Source organism: Gracilinanus agilis, chromosome 2 (assembly GCF_016433145.1).
Source record: "Gracilinanus agilis isolate LMUSP501 chromosome 2, AgileGrace, whole genome shotgun sequence".
NCBI lineage: Eukaryota > Metazoa > Chordata > Mammalia > Didelphimorphia > Didelphidae > Gracilinanus > Gracilinanus agilis.
Window position 1 is genome coordinate 710397421 of NC_058131.1, and position 21077 is coordinate 710418497.

The window sequence follows — 21077 nt, forward strand, 5'->3', positions numbered from 1 at the left end:
TAACGGGCTCTAAACTAAACGCGGCTTTGTTCTTGCTGACTGGATCCAACAGACATTGATTAAATTAACTGTACACCTACCAGACAGTCTAATACAAAGATTAAACTGAAGTAGCCCCTACCCTCAAGAAGATTCTATTGAAATGGGGGTAAGGGAGGGGGCACAACACACAACCTATGCACAGACAAGGCAACAGAAAGCACAGGCACAAGAATTTCCAGAGGGGAAAGAGGGGAGATCAGTCAGGAGTCCTGGAGGAGGAGGCATCTGAACCATCTTGGAAGGAAGGTACGGAGAAAAAGACACAGAGAAAAGGAGAAAGGATAAGAGAGACAGAGAGAGGGAAAATGAAAGAGAGAATTATAGAGAGAATGAGTGTGTGTGGCACTGAGAGAAAGACAGAGAGAGGGAGAGGGGGAGATAGAGATAGAGAGAGAGAGAGAGAGAGAGAGAGAGAGAGAGAGAGAGAGAGAGAGAGTGAGGAGGGAGGATATTCAGGGACTGGGGCAGAAGCCATACAAAGGCACGGCAGTGGGAAGGAATGTTGTGTGTGGAGGATAGAGAATTGGTCAGTTTAATGCGAGTGGCAAGTTCACAAAGGCAAGGGGGATGGAGGAAGCCTAGAGAAGCACGTGGGAGACGTTGCAGGGGGCTGCGTGGCAGGCTGAGGACACTGGATTCTCTCCTAAGAACAATAAAGAGTCGATGGCATTTCTGAGCAGAGCAATGACATGATCAGATTCATGTTTCAGGAAGGGCCCTCCAGCTCGGTAAGGATTAGACAAAATGGAGAAGGACAAAAGAAGAAAGTGGGCCCGCCTGCGCGTCCCCCGTGTCGCTGGGAGCAGCCTTCCAGAACCCCTCTTGTGTCAGTCTCTAGACTGATGAAAACGTTGCAGGATCCAAAGCCAACACGCCATGAGAGCTGAGTGCGGGTTCCCCTCCCGTCTATCATTCTTGGCTTCAAAGGGGAACAAAGGTCTCAGCTCGAGGCTGGGATGCCGAGCCCGGAGCCCGGAGGTGGACGTGGAGGGGAAGCGAGAGCCCAGGAGCCCGTCTCCCGTGGGAGGAGGGTGAGGAGCAGCCGCAGGAGGATGGGTTTATACCTAGTCCAGTGAGTCCCAGGCCTGCAGAAGCTAAGATATCCAAGCCCGGACATGACAGGCCGGCCGGGCACGAGACTGGAGACGGGCTGGTTGTTATGGTAACGCCGCTACTTTCAAGTCCGAGGAGACATTTCCTGGCTTCATACATATTTAAGGCATTTCTCTCAACGCTTTTCACAATCACAGACTATGAAAACACATAATGGGGGAAAAAATGTGAGATGCAAGTAGAATGCAAGGAATTGGGGAGGGGGGACACAAGGATGAATGTGTTCATTCCGGATTCCACTCAGGGCAACAGCAGCTTTACCTGAAACACCCCCGACTCAGCTACCAACAAAAGCCCGAGCCCTCGAACCCAAAGCTTCTCCTCTCTCCATTGTTCATGGAACCAAGCAAACCGGGCACAGCTAAGAGGGAGGCTTGGGACAGTAGAAAGGCAAGATGACTAGGAGTGGGGGGGCTTCCATGAGGGCCCCAGCACTGCCCCCTGTGACCAGCAGGGCCTCCCGAGTCTGAATTCATGATCTGATGACCTCTCGAGGCTCCAGCCTCCTCATCTGTCAGAGCAGAGGGGTACAGGGAAAAGGGCACGGGCCTTCCTCGGGGTCGGAGGATCTGGGTTCCAATCCCTGCTCTGCCACTTCCTACCTAGGTGACCTTGGAGAAGGTGCTTCTCTGTGTGCCTCAGAGGTCTCCTCTCTAAATGGAAGGTGTTGGACTAGAAGGCTGATGGGGCCCCTCCCGTGTAACTGGCCCCATAACGAGCCACCTCTGACTCTGGACTGTGGATCCATGAGATCTTCTTGAATCAGCAGGTGGAGTTACAAAGGACCTCAAAGGGCATTGAGGGCAACTGCCTCATTTTACAGAGGAGAAAACTGGGGCCCATTGAGATAAAGAACCTGGGATCAAGACTCCCAGAATGAGAAGGAACCTTGGGGATCATCTAGTCCTATTTCACCATTTTACAGATGAGGAAACTGAGTCTACAGAGGTGATGTTTCTCCTATTGAAGATACTGTGCTGGCATAGTACATGGCACACAGAAGGTGCTTAATAAATGTTTAATGAAGTGAAGTGACTCACCCAAGATCACACAGACAGAAAAGAACAGAGCAGAGACTGTGATTCTATTTTCCCTTCACCCCACTGTACTATGTACCATAGTTCTCTTTCACTTTGCAGAATAGCTGTCTACCAGCTATGCTAACTACAAAGCACTTTTCTATACAGGGAATCCCATTTTCCTATTGATTTCCTTTAAAAAATATTCATTCCCCACGTACAAAACATCTAGCAATGCTTTCAAACTTGGGGTGGCAAAGTGATAAGAGGGTAGCCAGAATCATGACACAACTCAACAGACACAGTTAAGTCTGGTGGGAGCAGTGGCCTGAGCTGGCCGGCCCATTCTCTGGGTCACTTTTTCCTGCCTCTGCTCACTTTTCCAATCAAGGGCTCTCCTCCTGGTCCTCCAGCACCTCTTCCTTCAAACATTGCCGAATTGGTTGGAAAGAGAGAAGGCGTGAGTCCTTACACCCAGATTCAAATTACCCGTTGGGCACTAATTAGCTAGAGCCCTTACCCTATTAAAGCCTCAATTTCCTCATCAGGGAAATGAGAATAATGATCATGGAATTCCCACCTCCCAGGGTGGTGACAGGGAGGGAGGACTCTGTAAATTGTAAAAACCATGAGTGTTGTCATGAAGCTTTGGGGCATGAAGAGGGAAGCCTACTGACTGCTCATTCTTAAAACTTGACCCAACAGTGGCTCTTGTCCTTCTTAAAAGGGCTCTTTAAAAGGGATCCTAAAGGACTCCCTCTGCAAGGTTTCTTGGGCATAATTCCCACCAATGCAGTGTGGAACAGTGTAAAGAGGGTCCAAATGCCACCTCCGATGCTCACGGCCTTCGGGCAAGGTCTCTTAGGAGCTCTCAGCTGCATGTCTGTCCTCTGTAAAAGGAGGACTTTGTCGCTTACACCACACAGAATCAGTGGGATTCCTTTGGCTTCTTAGAGAAAAGGTTCAGACAGGTGAGAGCCAGGAATAGGATCGTTTTACTAAGCCAGACCTTGCAAAACTTCAGAGGTAAAAGGGATCTCCGCGGCCCTCTCTTTACCCGACCAAGGATTCTTGACAAATGGACAAACAGCCTTGGCAGAAAGATGTCCAACGTCTAATTCCTTTTCCATGGCCCTGTCCCAGTCCCCATATTCTCTCTCTCTGTAGTGCTTCAACTGGTTCTAAAATGGCACAATCTTTAGCCCCTTCATCATCCTGGTCACCTTCCTCTGGAGATCCTCCAATTTGCCAACATCACCCTTAAAATAGGGCCACCCAAACAAAACCCAATCAGTGGTTCAGTTAAGAGACCATTTGCCGAATTAAAATTAACCCTGGGGGTAATCTGCTCATCCCAGTTTCCTTTCCACCCTTTTGCTACATAAAACACCCTGAAACCAGAGGATTTAGCGCAGTAGGTTTAACTCCCAAATGACTTCATTGCTGAGATTCCCATTTTAAATGAAAGGTTTTAAAATCCCAATTGAGAAGAGTGGAAAGACTTTAGAGAATCCGAGAAATAACTTCCCAATAACCAGCCCTCGTATCAAGAGCGGATGAATGACCAAAGGCAATGAAAGGTAAGCGCCAGGTTCCACTCGAGGTGAGATGTACGCATGAGTAGCCAAGAGGCTGGCAGGAGAAGGAGGGCCTGGGCACCGCGGAGCTGGGCTCTCTCGGGAACTGTCCGGCACCCACCTTGCTCGGCTGCTTGGGCTTCGGTTTGATGCTGATGAAGACGTCTAACTGTTCCATCAACTGAGCGATGAACTGAGGTTCCACGTCGATCTCTTCCTTCATATCAAACATCAATACCAGCGGAAGACAGCCCTGAGGGGTTGGACACAAAACGCAGGTAAGAGGGAAAGACGGAGAACTTCTTCAGAAGAGCCACGTGACCCCACAGAGCCCAGCGCACGTCGCGTTCAGGAAAAGCCCGGTGAGTGGCTCCTGGACGTGGGCTGGGCAGTTTATTTTGCCGAAGGGGAAGCTCTTAAAAGTCTCATCCTTTGGCCTCTCTACAAGACAGAGCTGGAAAGAGGTTTTGATGGTGAGTGAATGAACGAATGCATGAGGAAAGGATTAAGAAAGTATCACCGCCTGCCAAGCCCTGCCCCGCTTCATTTTACAAATGCAGAACGGAGGCTCCAAAGGCGAAGTGGCTCTTCCAATATTACAAACGTGGTGACCAGCCTGGGCAGCGGCTAAGCCTGGCCTCTCACAGGCGCCCTTCATCTCCATGGCTAGCGGGTACAGTCAGTGCATTTATAATTGCCCGGAATAACATTTTCAAAAGTTTAATGAATTCAGGGGTAACTTGTGGGGAAGTCAAAAGGAGAGGCAAGAACAGGTGAATAATAATCACGTTAATCTGCGGGGATGAAGAGGCCAGTCACAAAGGGGCTCGCAGAGAGAGGCCGAGCCCAGGAACCCAACCTGGTGACCCAGAAAGGAACAGGCCCAACTCTTGCATGATCACAAGCCCTGAGGCTTGGAAAACTCGCAGTCAGCTGCCTGGGGTGGGCGCCAGCAAGGCCCTGAGCCCTGGAAAGCAGAACCTGCAAAGGTCGCGTCTCCTGCTTATTCAATCAAATATCACTAAAGGTCAGGACGAGAGGAGCACTTGGAACGGGAAAGAGGGCCAGACGGAAGGCGATCGTCATCGGAGCCTGAGTGGCAGGATCTGGCCCTGCGGTTTGGGGATTAGAGCTCGCTCTGGCCCAACACATTGGAAAGTCCACACAGGAAATGTAGGTGAGAGCAGGACAGCCTGCGAGAAGGCCCGTGGAATGCTAATGCCACCGGCGGCCTCTGCTTTTATCACTGACACCAAATGCTTCTTTTCAGAACTTTCTTTTTCCAGTGAAGACGGGGGCAGGAAGGGGCAGAGGCAGGATTTGAAACCAGGCCCTCTGGCTCCAAACCACAGCGCCATCGGGGCTCCTTCCTTCGCTCCATCTGGACAACGTGCCGCCCCGGAAGCTGAACTCGCTCCCACCCCCGAGGCTCGTTCGGGGCCCCTGCCATCCGTTTGCCCATGCACTCACCATGAGATATTGTCTCGCGAGACAAACAGACTCGATGGTGCCCTGGAGGTAGACAGTGGATTTCTTCTGTGGGTTATTGGGGTCAGGAAAGTGGATCTGAGCACCGGTCCTCTGCATGATCTGCTTGATGTGGCTTCCGTTTCGCCCCATCATGAAGAGATGGTGCTGAGTGGCGATGTCTAGCTGGGTACTCACAGGGATGGCAGACGCCAGGCTCCCCGCAAGATGCTCCAAAAGCATGGCAGTCCCTTCCTGGGGGGAAACACAGGTGGGACAAGGGCCTTACGACCCATCCACCCAAAGGGCCAGGTGGGAGGCTACAGGGCTTTTGGCATTTCTGAAAATGGAGCCTCTTCTCCAAACCCCAAAGCAGTGGAAGAGACAGAAAGCCTGATGGTCGGGAAGTCTCTCTGTGCCAGCGGGCACTTGCTGCTCACATGTGACAGAAGGGATGCCCTACACTAAGGATTCTTCACTTTTTTCTACTAAGGACCCCTCAGAAAGTCTGTGGAAGCCTACGGACCCCTGTTCAGGATCACGTTTTTAAAATCCTGAAGAAATGATACATTTTGGGTAGAAGATAGTAAAAATAAATGGGTCTTCTCCCCCACCAAACCTGAAAAGCCCCGGGGCGTCAGGGTGAGAACGGTGCGTGATGGGACTCACCTTCACTGCACTGGAGTTGTTTTGGGACCCTCGAACAATGACGGTAGCACCATACATTCGGGAACGCTGCTTAAACGACACTGAAATGTTGTACGTTTGTGAAATATGCTGAAGAGTGGCTGAATTGGGATCCGGAATGGGCTGCAGAATGCCAGCGATGGGCAGTTCAAACATCAGGACCAAGGGAAGCAGCTCCTGCAAGGGGATGAGGAGAGTGCCAAGAGGAAGATTATGGCATTCAACGGGGTGGAAGGGTCCGGCTGACAGGTGCTTTCTGGAAGGGGGGATTCCTAAAGCAGCTCTTGTTGTTTTTGCTGCAGAATTAGCTTAGGTCCTGCAGCAGAGCCTCACGAGAATACAACACCAAAGGTCCATGGTGCCCTCAGAGGCAGATGCTAAAAGCCTCTAATAATAAAATTATCCCCAATCTTTGCTGGAGATAATTTTATTAAAAAACTCTAAAAAGGAATTCCTTCAGGGACTGGAGGAGTGAGATCATGGCGGCATAGGAGTCAGTCCATACACCAGGAGAGAGAGTCCCAAATGGTTTAACCCAACTGCCAGTGGCAAGAGAAAGGAGGGCTTTCAGAGAAGGATTTCTTTTGCAACAGGGCCCTAGTGATGGTGTCCTGGAATGGGACAAGGGAGTTGGTTTGGTTCAGGCCAACAGAGAGCCTCAAGCCAAGGAAGAGCAACTTCTAGACTCCTCCAGTGCCAATCTGACCCTGTCACCAGCCCCTCTATGCCATCCCCTGAGACAACCTTTCATTTATACTGTTTAGATCTTTTATACACATAATTATTGACATACTGTCTCCCCATTAGCATGTGGGCAACTTGGCAGCAGGCATCGCAGCCTTGCTTTTCTCTGTATCTCCAATGTGGCAAGAACAGTGGCCATTTCTTAGAAGTCATCTCTTCAATCGCCAACAAGCATTTACTAACTACATGCCAAGCAGATATAACCCCTCTCAACTGAAAGACAGAGAAACTAAGTGAGAGAGAAGGAGATATGGTTATGCCCCCTGCCAAGTCAGAACCTCAGGGCAAAGCCCTAGCTGTCCCATCCTAGTTATAGTTTGAGTTAACACAGAAATCTATGGAGACATTTGAAAAAATACCAAAAAATACCAAAAAAAAAAAAAAAACAATTTAGAAAGTGAATGGAAGGTAGAGACCAGCTCTAGCTTTCTCCGTTCTTCCCTACTTACCATAGATGACAGCAAATGATTTTGATGTAAAAAGAAATGATAATATTTCCCTAACTTCTTCTAATTCTAGTAATACTGGCACTGACTTACATTATTATTATTTTAAGTACATAAATAGTTACCCGAATTCTAACTCGGGCAGACTCGACGCCAGCTGGCTGTCCCGCAATAGACACCTGGGAAAATCAGAAAACAGACAGTTATGTTTCTTTTAAACAAAATTAAAGTCCACTGATGGACTGCCAGCAATCCAACTCTCCTGTCGGTGCCACAGATCCCTCACAAGAGGCCTGTGGACCTCCACAACCAGCCTTCAACCCATCCCGAGACCGTAAGAGCCCTGCGTGGCATTTTGTGCTGGAAATGACTCCGACCTCTGCTGGAGTTCAAACCCTCAGTGGCCGCAACAGGCAAGTCTGGTCTAAACCAGACCTCGGTGGGCTGCGATGATCCGTCCAGAGATTCTCTAAGGACACAAGCATGTTGGACCACTGACGAGATGCTCCCTTCCAGAGAACACTCCCCTGGACCTATTTCTGATTTCACAGAAAGTAGCATCCTTCTAGCTATACCTTCCCCCTCGAGTCACACCTGAGATCATCCATTCTTACCTTACCCCGTGTTCAGATTGGCCCCCACAATTCTTGTAAGGATCAAAGGGGATAATCTATATGAGAAGGCTTGAAAAGCTGTGATGGCCAGCACTGGCAGAATGCTTTATTAGGAATCTCCAAACCACCCTGGAGTATCACCATTCCCATATTATAAAGAGGGTTTAAATAACCTTCAGACCAAGGATCACATGGCTGGTTAAGTTTCAAAAGCTGAATTTGAACCCAGATCTGGCTAACTGTGCATCCAGCAAACCCACCTGTCTCTCCAAACCCCAGCCTCTGACACCCATTACTATTCAATGTGGCCAAGTTCCGTTGTTTCTCTGAGCCCCCGTCTCCTCATTTGCACAACAGAGATAATACTACCTGTACTAAAACTTCCTTCATGGGCTTGTTGGAAGGCTCCAATGATAGGAGGCCTAGAAGGTGTTTATGCTGTATATGAAGTACTTGGGATACCCTAAAGCACTTTAGAATTTCTCTGAAGATGATGGCAGGGAGGATGACAAAGGAAATAGTTGCTACAATACCATTTTAAGTTATAACAGAGCACAGGTAACAATGCCCTGGGCTCTGCTTGGAAGTCCCAGCATTTCCTCTATAGAAAGGGCACCAAAACAAGGATGATGCTTGGCTTCTGTGGCCAGCTGAGGATCAGAGACGGTTCTCATCTTCACACGCCTGAGAACAGAGCCTTCAGGACCTTCAAGGCAATTCACTCCAATTCCTCAGTGGCACACTTGGAGGACTCAGCAAAGCCAGCAGAAGGGACCCCATGACAAATCCATCTCCAGAATTTTTGAATTCCATTAAGAAAGACTCTGAACCACCTCTGTCAAGTATCTGACCCGACCAGTTCAGTTCCTGAACATTTCTATCTATATACATCCCTTGATTAGCCTGTATAACTCCAGCTTTTCATCCTTTCTTCCCCGGCCACGAGACACTCTCATCGTCCCCTCCCCAAAGCCTCAGCAGCCATTCCTAAGACCATCCACTGTCATGGCCTTCCTGCCCTTGATTTTCTCCATGTAACTAAACCACACATACACACACACACACACACACACACGCACACACACGCACACACACACGCACACACATGCACACGCACACACACATGCTCACACTCACACTCTCTCTCTGTCTCTCTCTGTCTTTCTCTGTCTCTCTCTCTCTGTCTCTCTCTCCCTCCCCCTTTCTCTCTCTCTCTCTCTCTCTCTCTCTCTCTCAATGTCAGACCCTCCAGGTTTTACATATCTCCATCTCTTGCCTTTCCTCAGCTCAAAAGGGACCAGTGTGCCATCACTGACAGTGGCCATCCCACTGAAAGTCCCAGACAATGTTGGAGGAAATCACCTGGTTGCTTTTTTCTGCTTGGTTGTTCCTATTGGAATCTGGAAAGTGGATGTGACATCCTGTTTCCTCCATCACCTTTTTAATATTGTTCCCACCTTTGCCAATTACATGAGAATGCTCTGTGTGTGAAACATCCATCTTCAGGGTGACTCGGTTGCTCTGTATAGAAACAACTATATTAATTAACTTGAATACACTAAAAAAAAACAGAAAGTGAGAAGTTCTTGGAAACTCTTTTTTCTCCAATGGAGACAGAGACCTAGCTCCCTATTGGCATTATCATCTCTCTCAATAAAAAGTTCCAAAGATACACATTTAACATCCAAAAAAACCCTTTACAATTCTCATTTTTCTTTAAAAAAAACTTACCTTAAAATCAATACTGTTTATTGGTTCTAAGGCAGAAGAATGATAAGGGCTAGGCAGTTGGGGGTTAAGTGACTTGCCCAGCATCACCCAGCTAGGAAGTACCTGAGGCCAGATTTGAACCCAGGACCTCCCATCTCTAGGCCTGGCTCTCCATCCACTGAGCCACCCAGCTGCCCCACCCCATTTTTCATCCTGATATAGATTCTCTATGGGGCATGGGGTGGAAGGAGGAATGCCATGCCATGATCTCTCCTCCAGATGATTTCTTTGGGAAAATAGAGCCTTAAATGAGGTCTGCGACAAACATGGAAAGATGACATGTTTTCCCCTTAGTAGATGGAGTGAATGATTTAGTTCAAATAACTCAGGCCAGATGAGAACCCAGAATGAGCTGCTTGGAAGCTGTTCCTGATACTCTACAAGACTTTGTCAGTGTTAGAAAACTGGACCTAAAAATAGAGCCCCAAACAAGGAAACAAAGAAGGGGTTTGCTAAGGAGCTCAGGGGACAGTCTAAACACTTCCAGATGAATCTGTGTCACCCTGGAAAAATGTATATACTGCAGGACTCACTGATGAGGCAGAAAGGAAGTGGAGAATGGGAAGAATGGAGGAAGGAAGAACAGAAAAAAAGAATGAAGGGATCAATTGATTGATCATCAAACACTTAATTGGCACTACAATGTGCCAAGCCCTACGCCAGGCTTTAAGGCCACAAAATCTAAAATGAAGCAGCCTCTGCCTTCCATCAGGGGAGGACACACATATGAGTCATAATAAATACAAGTTCAGTTCTTTGTTTCTGCATTAGCAGCTCCTGAGGGAAAAGAGCAGAGAAGTCTTCAAGGGGAAGGTGATGCCTGGACTCTGAAGGAATACCAGGGATTCTTCCAGGTGGGATGAGGAGGGAGGTCATCTGAGACACAGGGATACCCTGGGCAAATGAAGGGAAAAGAGAAGGAGGGAAGGAAGATGAGATGAAGAGAAAGAAAAAGAGAAAAGGCAGAAGGGAGGAAAAAAGGAAGGAGAGAAGGGAAGGAAAAGGAGGAGGGGGGCAGGGGAAAGAATGGGTAATGGGCAAAAGACATGGGGAGGAGAAGGAGGAAAAGAGAATAGGAAATCAGAGGAAGGAGAGAATGGAGGAAAAAAGAAGGAAAAAAGAAAAAGAAGGATAAAAGGCAGGGAGGAGGGAGAGAGAGAGAGAGAGGCACATAGGGAGAGCTCCCACACAGAAGGTAACACTACAACTGCCACATGGGGTAAATAAGAATGAAAGCCAAATTACTGGCATTTAAATCAAAATTTTCAATCAAAGACCTAAGAAAGAGTCTCCTAGAGTCTCATCATGAGAGACTCTGTCTATCCTTTACAGGTCATAAGAGTTATAATATGTAAAAGAATATGTCTAGCTCATCTGTCTTTGGTCACTTACAAGAGGATCAAAATATTTTTTCTACCATCACGCAGTCTTTCACAGACTAAATAAAAAGCCCAATACTGTGAAGTCTAAGAGGGAAACCATAGACTTCTTCATAAACTTCCTGACTTCTCAGGGGTTGAATCTGATTCCCTTAAAACATTAACACAAATCACCCGGACCACTGGCACCACCTCTGAGATCCTCAAGCCTGGAGCTCCCTTTCCCCCAACCACAAATCTCACCTGCTCCCCACTCTTCTAGGCCCTTATTCCTCCTAAATCTGCCTTCAGGCAAGCACACTCCTCCTCCACCATTAGCTGGCATCTCCTGGACCCAAAGGCCAGTCATCTCAATGTGCCCATCACCACCCTAAATCATCACTCTTACCCTCCTGAGTATATTATTTCTTATTGATTATCAATGCTTATTGATTTAGTATTGATTTCCTGCCACTTCAGCCTACCAGAAAACTCTCATTCTATCAATGGACAACCCACACACATCACTGGCCCATATCTACACATATCAGTAGACCATCCACACACATCACTGCCCCGTCCACGTTCTCTCTTCCTTCCATGCTACACGCATCAGCGGAACATGGCGACCTCCTCCCTTTTACTCAGTATAGATTAGTGCCCCCTAACCTGCTCAGCAATCCTTTCAATCCTTTCTCTCTCTCTCTCTCTCTCTCTCTCTCTCTCTCTCTCTCTCTCTCTCTCTCTCTCTCTCTCTCTCTCTCTCTCTGCTGAAGTCTTGTCCAGATGAGGACTCTCTCCTACTGTCTTCGAGAGTCATCTGGGAACACCAAGAGGTTGCATAGCAGGTCTTCGGCCACAAGCTACCCCTTGTCAAAGACAGAGCATGAGCCCACACCACCCTCCCTGGAAGACCGGTTCTCATCTCCACCTAATGGCATTCCAATGAGCACCTCTTCCCAGTCTTGCCCAGTCCTTCTCTCCTCTCCCTCCTCTCGCTCCACCGAATGACCTTCTCCCTCACTCTGCCATTGATCATAGGTATAATTTCCTACAGATTAGTCTTTTAAAGGACTTTCTTTCCACTATACACCCTCAGACTTCAGAGCATTTGCCTAGTCCTTCTCCCTTCCTATTTTCCAGGGAAAGAGATATCTCCTTTCTAATCCTTACCACCATCATCCATGTAAACCCATACATCTAGCCTCGGTCCTCCCTCATCAAACAATGGGCATTCCTCTCTCCCTCCTCTCCAGTCTTCTCCTGACTCCATCATGGTGCCTCATGGAAGGTCATGTGAGAGAAGGGGTTTAACAGGAAATTAGGCCAGAAAGGAGGTTTGTAACCAGGCTACAAGAGGGCCTTCCATGCCAGGCTGAGGAGAGTCACTAAAGGGGGGCAGCCCGATTAGATCATGGCATGAGAAGGAAGATGTTGGCAGCTGGGGAAGGGATGGATGAGACAAAGCAAAGGCCAGAGACACGGAGACCAGTTCAGAGGCTGGACAATAACTAGATGGCGGGGCGTCAGAAGTGATTGGTGTTGGGGAGGCAGAATGGACAGGACCTGGTAACTGGCAAGATTTCCAGGGTGAGAGGAGAAAGGTCAAAGGTGATGACTGAGGAGTTCTCGTGTCTTGGGTCTGGCTAACCTAAAAAGCAAAGTCCATTCATTCCGTTTGGGACTGTTTAAGCTTAAGGAGCTAATAAGACATTCACCTGGAACTGTCCAGAAGACATCTAGAAATGCAAAAACAGCTAAGGAGATAGATGAATTGGTCCATTACCAATGTGACCCTGGGAGAGTCACTTCATGTCAGGACCTCAGTTTCCTCAGTTATAAAATGCTGATGTTGGCTCTAAGGTTCCTCTCTAATCTAACACATTGGAAGTCAATCCACTTGGTTTCCTCTTGGCAGGAGGCCATGTAGAGACAATGTGTCTAGTGTATACAGTACTGAACTTACAATCATAAAGAACTGGATTCCAATCCTGCCTCTGTATGATCAGACCATTCACCTCTCTAACTAACCCTCAGGCTCCTCACCTATAAAATGAGAATAAGAATATCAGAAATACTGAGTTGTTGTAAGACTCAGAGATTGTTTAGAAAGAGCTTTGTCCTGAGCGGAAGCACATCCTTTAAACCCATGATCCCTTTACTCTGACTTGTTGAGAGGATTTATTTCAAATATACTGAATTATTCCTATTTCTGGGTTTTGAATTGAGGCTCAGATCTGTTCCCCAGACCTCCATACTCATTCCTTTATTCCTAAGAAATCCAAGGAATGCCCCACCCTAGAGAATCTTCCTAGAAAAGGGAAATTAGGGATTCTATCTTGCCTGATAAAAAGGAACCAGGGAAGGCTCCTCCTTTAAAACTCATGGCCCCCTTACTCCGACTTATCTTTCTCACAGAGGTTTTCTCCCAAGGGATAGCAACACACAGACTTACTTTGGTGTCCAAGACAGACATGATCTTTTCCTTGGCTTCCTTAACATTTTCCTTCTTTCCAGAAACCTTAATATGAGGATCTACAAGAGAGAAAAGAAAATGACACACGTGAACCCCTCCCCACCAGTTCTTGGATTCTGACTATTTTACCAAGGTTTATTGATGCCCTTGGTCTTTACAGCCCCAGTTTCCTCACCCCCCACCCCATCATCCCCAAATCCTCCCCTTTTACTAACAAGAAAGCAACTGAGTAAAACCCAGAAACAGCCCCAATCTCTCTCATGGGAGAAGAGGGGTTTGTTCCATTGTCTGTTCTCCATCATCAAGATGGCTGACTCACATTGATCAGTAACAATAAAACACAGCTTTTACAATTTAATAAACCCATCCTTAACAAGGCTTTGTCAAGTTGTATCCCTGCTTCATAGAGCTAGAATTTGGCCAGCCTCCAAATGCCCCACCACCACCACAAATGTCTCCCCATTCTGGGAAGTCACAATCATCTTATTTCATTCGGTTTCCAAAAAAAAAAAAATAGGGATACTCTCTTCTCACATGAAATACACAAAGACCAGGAGATGATCAAGTCAAGATGGACATCATGGGACAGAATGTCCTTAGGCCAAAGGTGCTGCTGAGTTCACGGTCACACAAATAGGCTTATACTGGCCCTGACTTGTCTGGATGCTTCAGGAATCGAAGACTTGGCTGTTGCGGGGATTTCCAACACCGATGTCGGTCCTGTCCCGTCCCTCTAGGACAAGTGTTCTTAATGGTATTTATGTGTATCATGGAACCCTGAGGCACTAGGTGGTACTCTGGCCCCACTGGCTGTGCCTCTGACTTTCCTAACTTTGCCTCCATGGCTCTGCCACCATCTCACCCTAGAAGTTCCCTCTGAGCCTGACGCCTCTTGATTAAACGTCCATCCATGAAGAACTCCTTCACCAGGCACATCCATGCTCACCTTCTTACTATGGAACATCCCTCCCTGCCAGTCTCCCTCCACCATCAGTGAGTTCCTCCCAGGACCTCCATTTTGATCCCCTCTTGACTCTTCAGCCTTTGACACCATGGCCCTCTGGTGGGTGCCTTCCCTTTCTCTGATGCTTTTTCACGTCCCCTTTTGTCATCCTCCATTAAGATAGAAACTCCTAGGAGGGACCTTCTTTCTTTTGGCTTGTATTTGTTTTGCTTTGCATTGGGTCTGGCACACAGTAAGTGATGGATAAATGCCTGCTGCCTTGCTTTGGTTGCTTGGTGAAGTCTGCAGAACTCCTCTCAAAAGCAAACTTTTAATAATGGAGGGAAATGCCAAATTTCTGGGAGGATCCACTGATGAAGATGTTTTATTTTATTCACCCACATGCGTGACTGCCCTGAACTCTACCCCTGCACTCAGTCCAGCTGGTGCTGAACCTCTCTACCCCGGCCTAGGACGATGCCTCGGACGATGGACAGTCCAATCTAACAAAAGGCCTAAAGCAAGTCTCAAACCTCAGTTGGGTCTGCCAGACCTGGGGCTCCAGGCCATCGCTGCATCCCATAACAAATGGTATTAGATTGGAGGAGGGCTTTGGTAAAGGGGGACTGGTTTGGGGTTTGAGTCTGTGTGTGTGGAAGTGGACAGCTAGGTGGCACAGTAGATAAAGCACCAAGCCTGGAGGCAAGAAGATCTGAGTTCAAATCCAGACTCATATAGTAATTAGCTGTGTGATCCTGGGCAAGTCATTTAACCCTCTCTGCCTCAGTTTCCTCATCTGTAAATGATCTCAAGAAGGAAATAGCAAACCTGTCCAGGATCTTTGCCAAGAAAACCCTAAATAAGGTCAGAAGAGTCAGACACAACTGAAATGACTAAACAACTACAAAAAGAGTATGCGTATGTGTGTGTGTGTGTGTGTGTGTGTGTGTGTGTGTGTGTGTGTGTGTACACACACACACGCATGCTTTTGTACCTTGGAATTGTCACTACCTAGTTATCATCTAGGGGGAGTTTAGATACCCCTCAACAATAGACTAATATGGGCACACACACGTTAATTACAGCTGAAGATCCATGATTTCACTAGGGGGTGGTTGGAAAGGGGAGAGACAGATAGACAGAGACAGAGACAGAGACAGAGACAGAGACAGAGACAGAGACAGAGACAGATCTAAGGCACAATCTAAGGCACAAAGGAGTTAGATTACTTACTCGGGGTCTTCCTGATTTCTAGCCCAACAACGTCTGGCATGTTTTCTCCCATAAGCACAGATGGGAGAGAGAGACAGAGAGAGCCATAGAGGTGCATGAGGACGCCAGGTCACAGACGTGGAACCAGAAGAGACTTCAATGGCCATCTGGGCCAATGTTCTCCCTTCAGAAATTCCAAGAGCTTCATGTAAAGCACAAGTGAGCCCATGTCCCCCTTTCGGCAGCTTTTCCCCAGATCAGGGCTGATCCAGTAAAGGTTGCCAAGGTGATATTCCTAAGCCACCAAGCCCTGCTCTTCTAAATCAATGGTTTCCAAGTCTTCTGGTCACTTGGCAGGTCAGCTAGCAAGCATTTATGAAGCCCTTCCTAAGAGCCGGGCAAAAAGAGCCTCTGCTCTCAAGGCTGCCATTTTCACTTCTTTCTGCCCAAGCCAACAGGCTTTTCAATGGCAGAGCGGCCAAGACGGGCGAGGAAGAGGACACTGATGGAGAAACGTGCTCCAGGCCCCTGCCACAATCCCACAGCCAGTGAGGGGTTCACAGCTAAGTAAGCAGAAGGTCAGAAACGGATACCCTTAGATCACCCAGGCAATAAGGACTCTACCATCCCAAGATGGTCACTCGAGCAGAGCCCAGGTCTGGGTGGGTCCTTCAATGCCCTTTGCTTCTCACTCACCACTAACTGACCATTTAGAAAGCATCTTCCATATGCAAAAAAAAAAAAAAATGAGCTAGGAGCTCTGGAAAATACTTGTATGAAGAAAACACGTGCCTTCATGGAGGGAAAGAGGGCAAAAAATTAATTAAAAGGCCATTTTCCACATCTCCAGGGTTCAACGAGCTACCGCCAAGGTGCTTTCAAAGATTATCTCTCCCAAGAAACTGAGAGATAGGTAGACAGACAGTCACAGACAGAGGGCGGTATGTATACTCAGATATGCATATAGAAGACACTAGAAAAACCTCATATGAACAATGGGCAAGTCCACCAGAGACTCTCACTCAGACCCTGCCCTCCTCAAAGACAAGGATCTTAGGAGGTTTTAGAGCCAAAAGAACTCAAATAAGAGTCAGCATATCTAAATTCAAGTGGACGCCAGGCCCTATCTACCCGTGGCCTTTTAAGTGCCAAAGCAAGACTTTGTCTCAGGGTCCACATCTGTAAAATGAGAATAAAGGGCAGTTACACAGCACAGTGAATACAGTATTGGCCTTGGAGTCAGGAAGACTCACCTTCTGAGTTCAAATCCAGCCTCAGACATTTACTAGTTATGTGACCCCATTTGTCTCCATTTCCTCATCTGTAAAATAAGCTGGAGAAGGAAATGGCAAACCAATATCTGTGCCAAGAAAATCTCAGATGAGGCACAAAGAGTCAGACACAGGGCTAACCAACAACAAAATGAACCAATCGTTCAACAGACACTTCTGAAGTACTCTGTATGTGGCAGGATCTTTGCTACTGATCCAATACTGATCCAAAGCCTTTGCCCTCAAGGGCTTTACGTTCTGCTGAGACCGCGTCCCACCTGCTTCACTGTCAAAGACATCAGAAAAGCAGAGAGCACTCTGGAAGTGTGGATCAGTCCTCAGAAGCTTCCCAGACTTCCACTCCCCCTTATGCCCATCCTGTTTCCTGCCTAATCCACACACAACAAAGATTCACGTCAGTTTTTAGAGCTCACACCAGCTCCCAGAAGAATTGCCCTCAAACCACTGACAACAAATGCCGTTTGTCCTTCATCACAAGTGTTCTCGGACCCAGCAGTGGAAAGAAACATCTGTATTCCACGGGATAAGGGGCTCAGGCCGCCCTTCCTCCAGCCTTCTACTCTGGCTGAAGTTCAGGAGGGCTGCTGCCATTCTGATCCCGGAGAGCCAACCACAAAAATGTCCTCAGGTGGCCAAGGTGCTCTTAAGTCTTAGCGGCACATCTCCACACTCGTATCACTTGCATCCAGCTGATTCCAGGGCCCACGTCCAAGAGGGTGTCTACAGGATAGAATCCCTCATTGTCTTCAAAATGCAGCTTAAATGTCAACTGCTCCACGAAGCCTTTCCCAAGCCTGCCAGTTTCGAGTCCCTTCCCCTCAAAAATGCCGAGGAGTTTTAAAAATCGATTGTGCATTTATGAGCATTTGTACATGTTTTCTCCAGGACAGAATGAGGGCAGGGATGGTTTCCGTTCTGTTTCTGTATCCCCACCCAATGTGTTTGCTGAGAGTCAGAAAAGGCTTAGAGATCATTTAACACAAACTGTTCATTTCACACATGGGGAAAGTGAGGCCCCGAAAAGAGCATGTCTAGGCAGTGAGGTGGTGCCATAGTTAGTTCACAGAGGACTGGTTCTGAAATCAGGAAGATCTGAATTCAAATCCTGATTCAGACCCTCAGTAGCTGTATGACCTGGGCAAGTCATTTAACCCCATTTGCCTCAGTTGCCTCATCTTTAAAATGAATTAGAGAAGGAAATGGCAAATCACTCTATCATTTTTGCCAAGAGAACTCCAGATAGGGACATCAAGAGTCAGATATAACTGAAGTGGTTCAACAACAAGAAAATGGAGATAATAACAGGAAGGACCTCCCACAACTGTTGTGAGGGTCAACTGAGATAATGTCTGTAAAGCATTGAGCATGATGGCTAGCATAGAGTAGGTGCTACACAAGCACTAACATTATTAGTAGTCTTTTTATGCCTCAATTTCCTCATCTGTAAAATGGGGACAATAATACCAGAATTGTGAAGATCAAATGAGATCATTAACAACAATTCGTATTTCTATAGTACTTTAAAGTTGGTAAAATGCTCAGCAGCAAGGAGGTAGTGCCAGATAAATGTTGATTCCCTTCTCTTCCCCTCCCCAAAGCCCTTTATATGCTTTGTATGATCGGTAAGGCCCCACCTAGCTCTAAGAACTCAGCCAATCTTGCACCTCCACATAAACGTTAGCTGTTAGTATACCCAAGGGAACACAGGAAATAAGGAGGTAGGGTCAGAATTTGAACCCAAGTCTTGTGGTTTACATCCTCAGGTTCTGATGGCAGCTAGATGGTTATGTGAAATAAAGCATTAGGCAGGACCGGATCCGAGTGCCTCAAGCACTTAATTAGCTTTGGAATTCTAGACAAGTCATTTTAAGCTCTGACTGCCTGAGTTTCCTCAACTACAAATGGAGCGAATAAGAGCATCAATTTCGCAGGGTTTGTTGTGAAGCTCCAAAGGCACAATCCACACGTGCCAGATAAATGTTGTTTTGGTATTGCTTATTGTTCAGGAGATTCAGGCATGTCTGACTCTTCATGCCCCAAATGGGGGTTTTCTTGGCAAAGATACTGGTACGGTTTGCTATGTCTTTCTCCAGCTCACTTTACAGATGAGGAAACTGAGGCAAACAGGGTGAAGTGACTTGCCCAGGGTTCCACAGCTAATGAAGCATCTGAAACTAGACTTGAATTCAGGAAGATGAGTCTTCCTGACTCCAGGAGTGGCACTCAATGCCCTCTGGTGCCATCTTGCTGCCCCATATATAAATGTTAGCTGTTATTATGACTACTGTTATTCCCAGAGTACCACACGGTCTCTCCAGTAACACCAGTTACTCAGTAGCTGTTCATTCATCATCAAATCCTGACAATTTACAAATCAAATTAAAATTTCCATGACACGGACCAGACTCCCACAGGATGAAAGCTGTGGAGAGCGTGTCATCTGCTCTGCAGCACAGGAGAGAACAAGAGACCCCTCCGATGAGACCGCAGGGTCCTAGTTTTCGAGATGAAAGTGTCTCAGCTCCTCATTTTACAGATGAGAAAACTGACAGTCAGGAAAGGAGGTGACTCGCCCAAGGCACACAGCTTGCCATAGAAGAGCTGGCTCAGTTCCCATCAGACCTTAAAACTGCCCCTCAAGAGAAGAGCGCCAGGCTTTTTGTCCAAAGAAACAATGGATTCGGGATCTGGGAATCTGGTTTCAAAAGCTGCCTCCCTGAGCAAGCACTTCTCATCTATAAAATTAGGTATAAGATTAGATTATTTTGAAGGTTCTTGTGCCTCAGCTACATATCCCAAATTCCAGGTCTATATGCCTGTAAAAATACAAATGGTGCACTTGACAAAGAAAAAATACTGAATCAGATTCCCAGAGACCAAAACAAAAAGTCCAGTGGGAAAATGGGGGCTCGAAGAAAAGCAGGACTTCTTTCCAAGGAGAAGATTGCCATCTAGTGACCAAATGCTAAATGGGCACTGGCACTGGCAGGTCCACGCCCAGACTGATGCCCATCATCAAACCCACTCTTCAAGCCCCAATCATTGGCCTGGTGTTCTCACATTAAGCTCACCTAACGTATCTTCCTCATCCTGAAGGTTCATAAATACATCAGTTCTCAAGATTAGAGATAAAAGCCAAAGAGGAAAGGAAGAGGAAAAGGGAAAAAATGGCTCATATTTCTTTCTTTCTTTCTTCCTTCCTTCCTTCTTTTTCTTTCTTCCTTCCTTCCTTCCTTCCTCCCTCCCTTCCTCCCTTTCTTTCTTTCTTTCTTTCTTCCTTCCTTCCTTCCTTCTTTTTCTTTCTTTCTTCCTTCCTTCCTTCCTTCTTTTTCTTTCTTTCTTCCTTCCTTCCTTCCTTCTTTTTCTTTCTTTCTTCCTTCCTTCCTTCCTTCTTTTTCTTTCTTTCTTCCTTCCTTCTTTCCTTCTTTTTCTTTCTTTCTTCCTTCCTTTCTTTCTTCTTTTTCTTTCTTCCTTCCTTCTTCCTTCCTTCCTTCCTTCTTCTTTCTTCCTTTCTCACTTGCTTCAAAGGTAAAAGGGGGATTTACTTTCCCTAAATTGCCTAAACTGACCCTAAGCCCTGAAATAAGGATCTTTGCTTTCACTGTGAGAGTGATCCATCTGAAATCTAAGGCCATCCCCACCAACAAGCGAAACTGGGCCACAATCATTCTGGAAAGCTCTAATGAATAAAAGCAAACAGATCCCAGCTTCCCAACAGTTCTAATAAACATGGAAAGAAGGGAAAGGTGGCCCTCTGAACTCTGCTGGAGGGGAGTAAGGCAAGCAGGAAAAGACTTCATCTCCGAAGTATGGAATACAAGGCACACACATGGAGAGAAGTGACGCGCTAGCCCCTTACGTAACCAAACCAGAACCATCTTATGTAATCTCACGTGTCAACAAGCCCTTTTGTCTCCCTTATCTTGAACCAGACACTGCATCGTTTGGACGAATCAATCATTACTTTGAGAATTTTTATTGTGTGGTGATGGAGAAACACGCGAAAGGCAGACTGGCCAAGTGAGAGCAGGCTCCAGAGTCTAGGGTCATGGCTGGTCATTAACACAGTCATATTGTGTCCACCAGGAAACTCCCAGGGATTCCAGGTCTGTAGAGCAGATGCTGCTCCATGGCAAAGGGGCTGGGGCACATCATAACATCGCTGAAGCCATATAAAGGCTGTAACGAACCAGCAAAAGGAAGGAGAATGCCGGCATTGGGCCTTCCAGTCTAGAGATTTATCCCACCATATGTGAGCATACATGTGTCTGAGTACTCTTAGGAAACTGGGAGCTCTTTTCTTTCCCTTATCGGATC

The 21077-nt window shown here is 47.0% G+C and overlaps 1 protein-coding gene across 1 annotated transcript in view; it reads right to left on the bottom strand.

Annotated features, from left to right (window-relative positions):
* BICC1 (BicC family RNA binding protein 1) overlaps positions 1-21077 on the bottom strand; it is a 228461-nt gene that overhangs the window by 30857 nt on the left and 176527 nt on the right. Inside the window, exons 4-10 of the mRNA XM_044659220.1 lie at positions 13293-13372; positions 9072-9230; positions 7221-7274; positions 5888-6082; positions 5222-5473; positions 3873-4004; positions 1107-1293 (exon numbers count right to left, since the gene is read on the bottom strand). Coding sequence (XP_044515155.1) covers positions 1107-1293; positions 3873-4004; positions 5222-5473; positions 5888-6082; positions 7221-7274; positions 9072-9230; positions 13293-13372 — 1059 coding nt within the window. The remainder of the gene's footprint in view (positions 1-1106; positions 1294-3872; positions 4005-5221; positions 5474-5887; positions 6083-7220; positions 7275-9071; positions 9231-13292; positions 13373-21077) is intronic.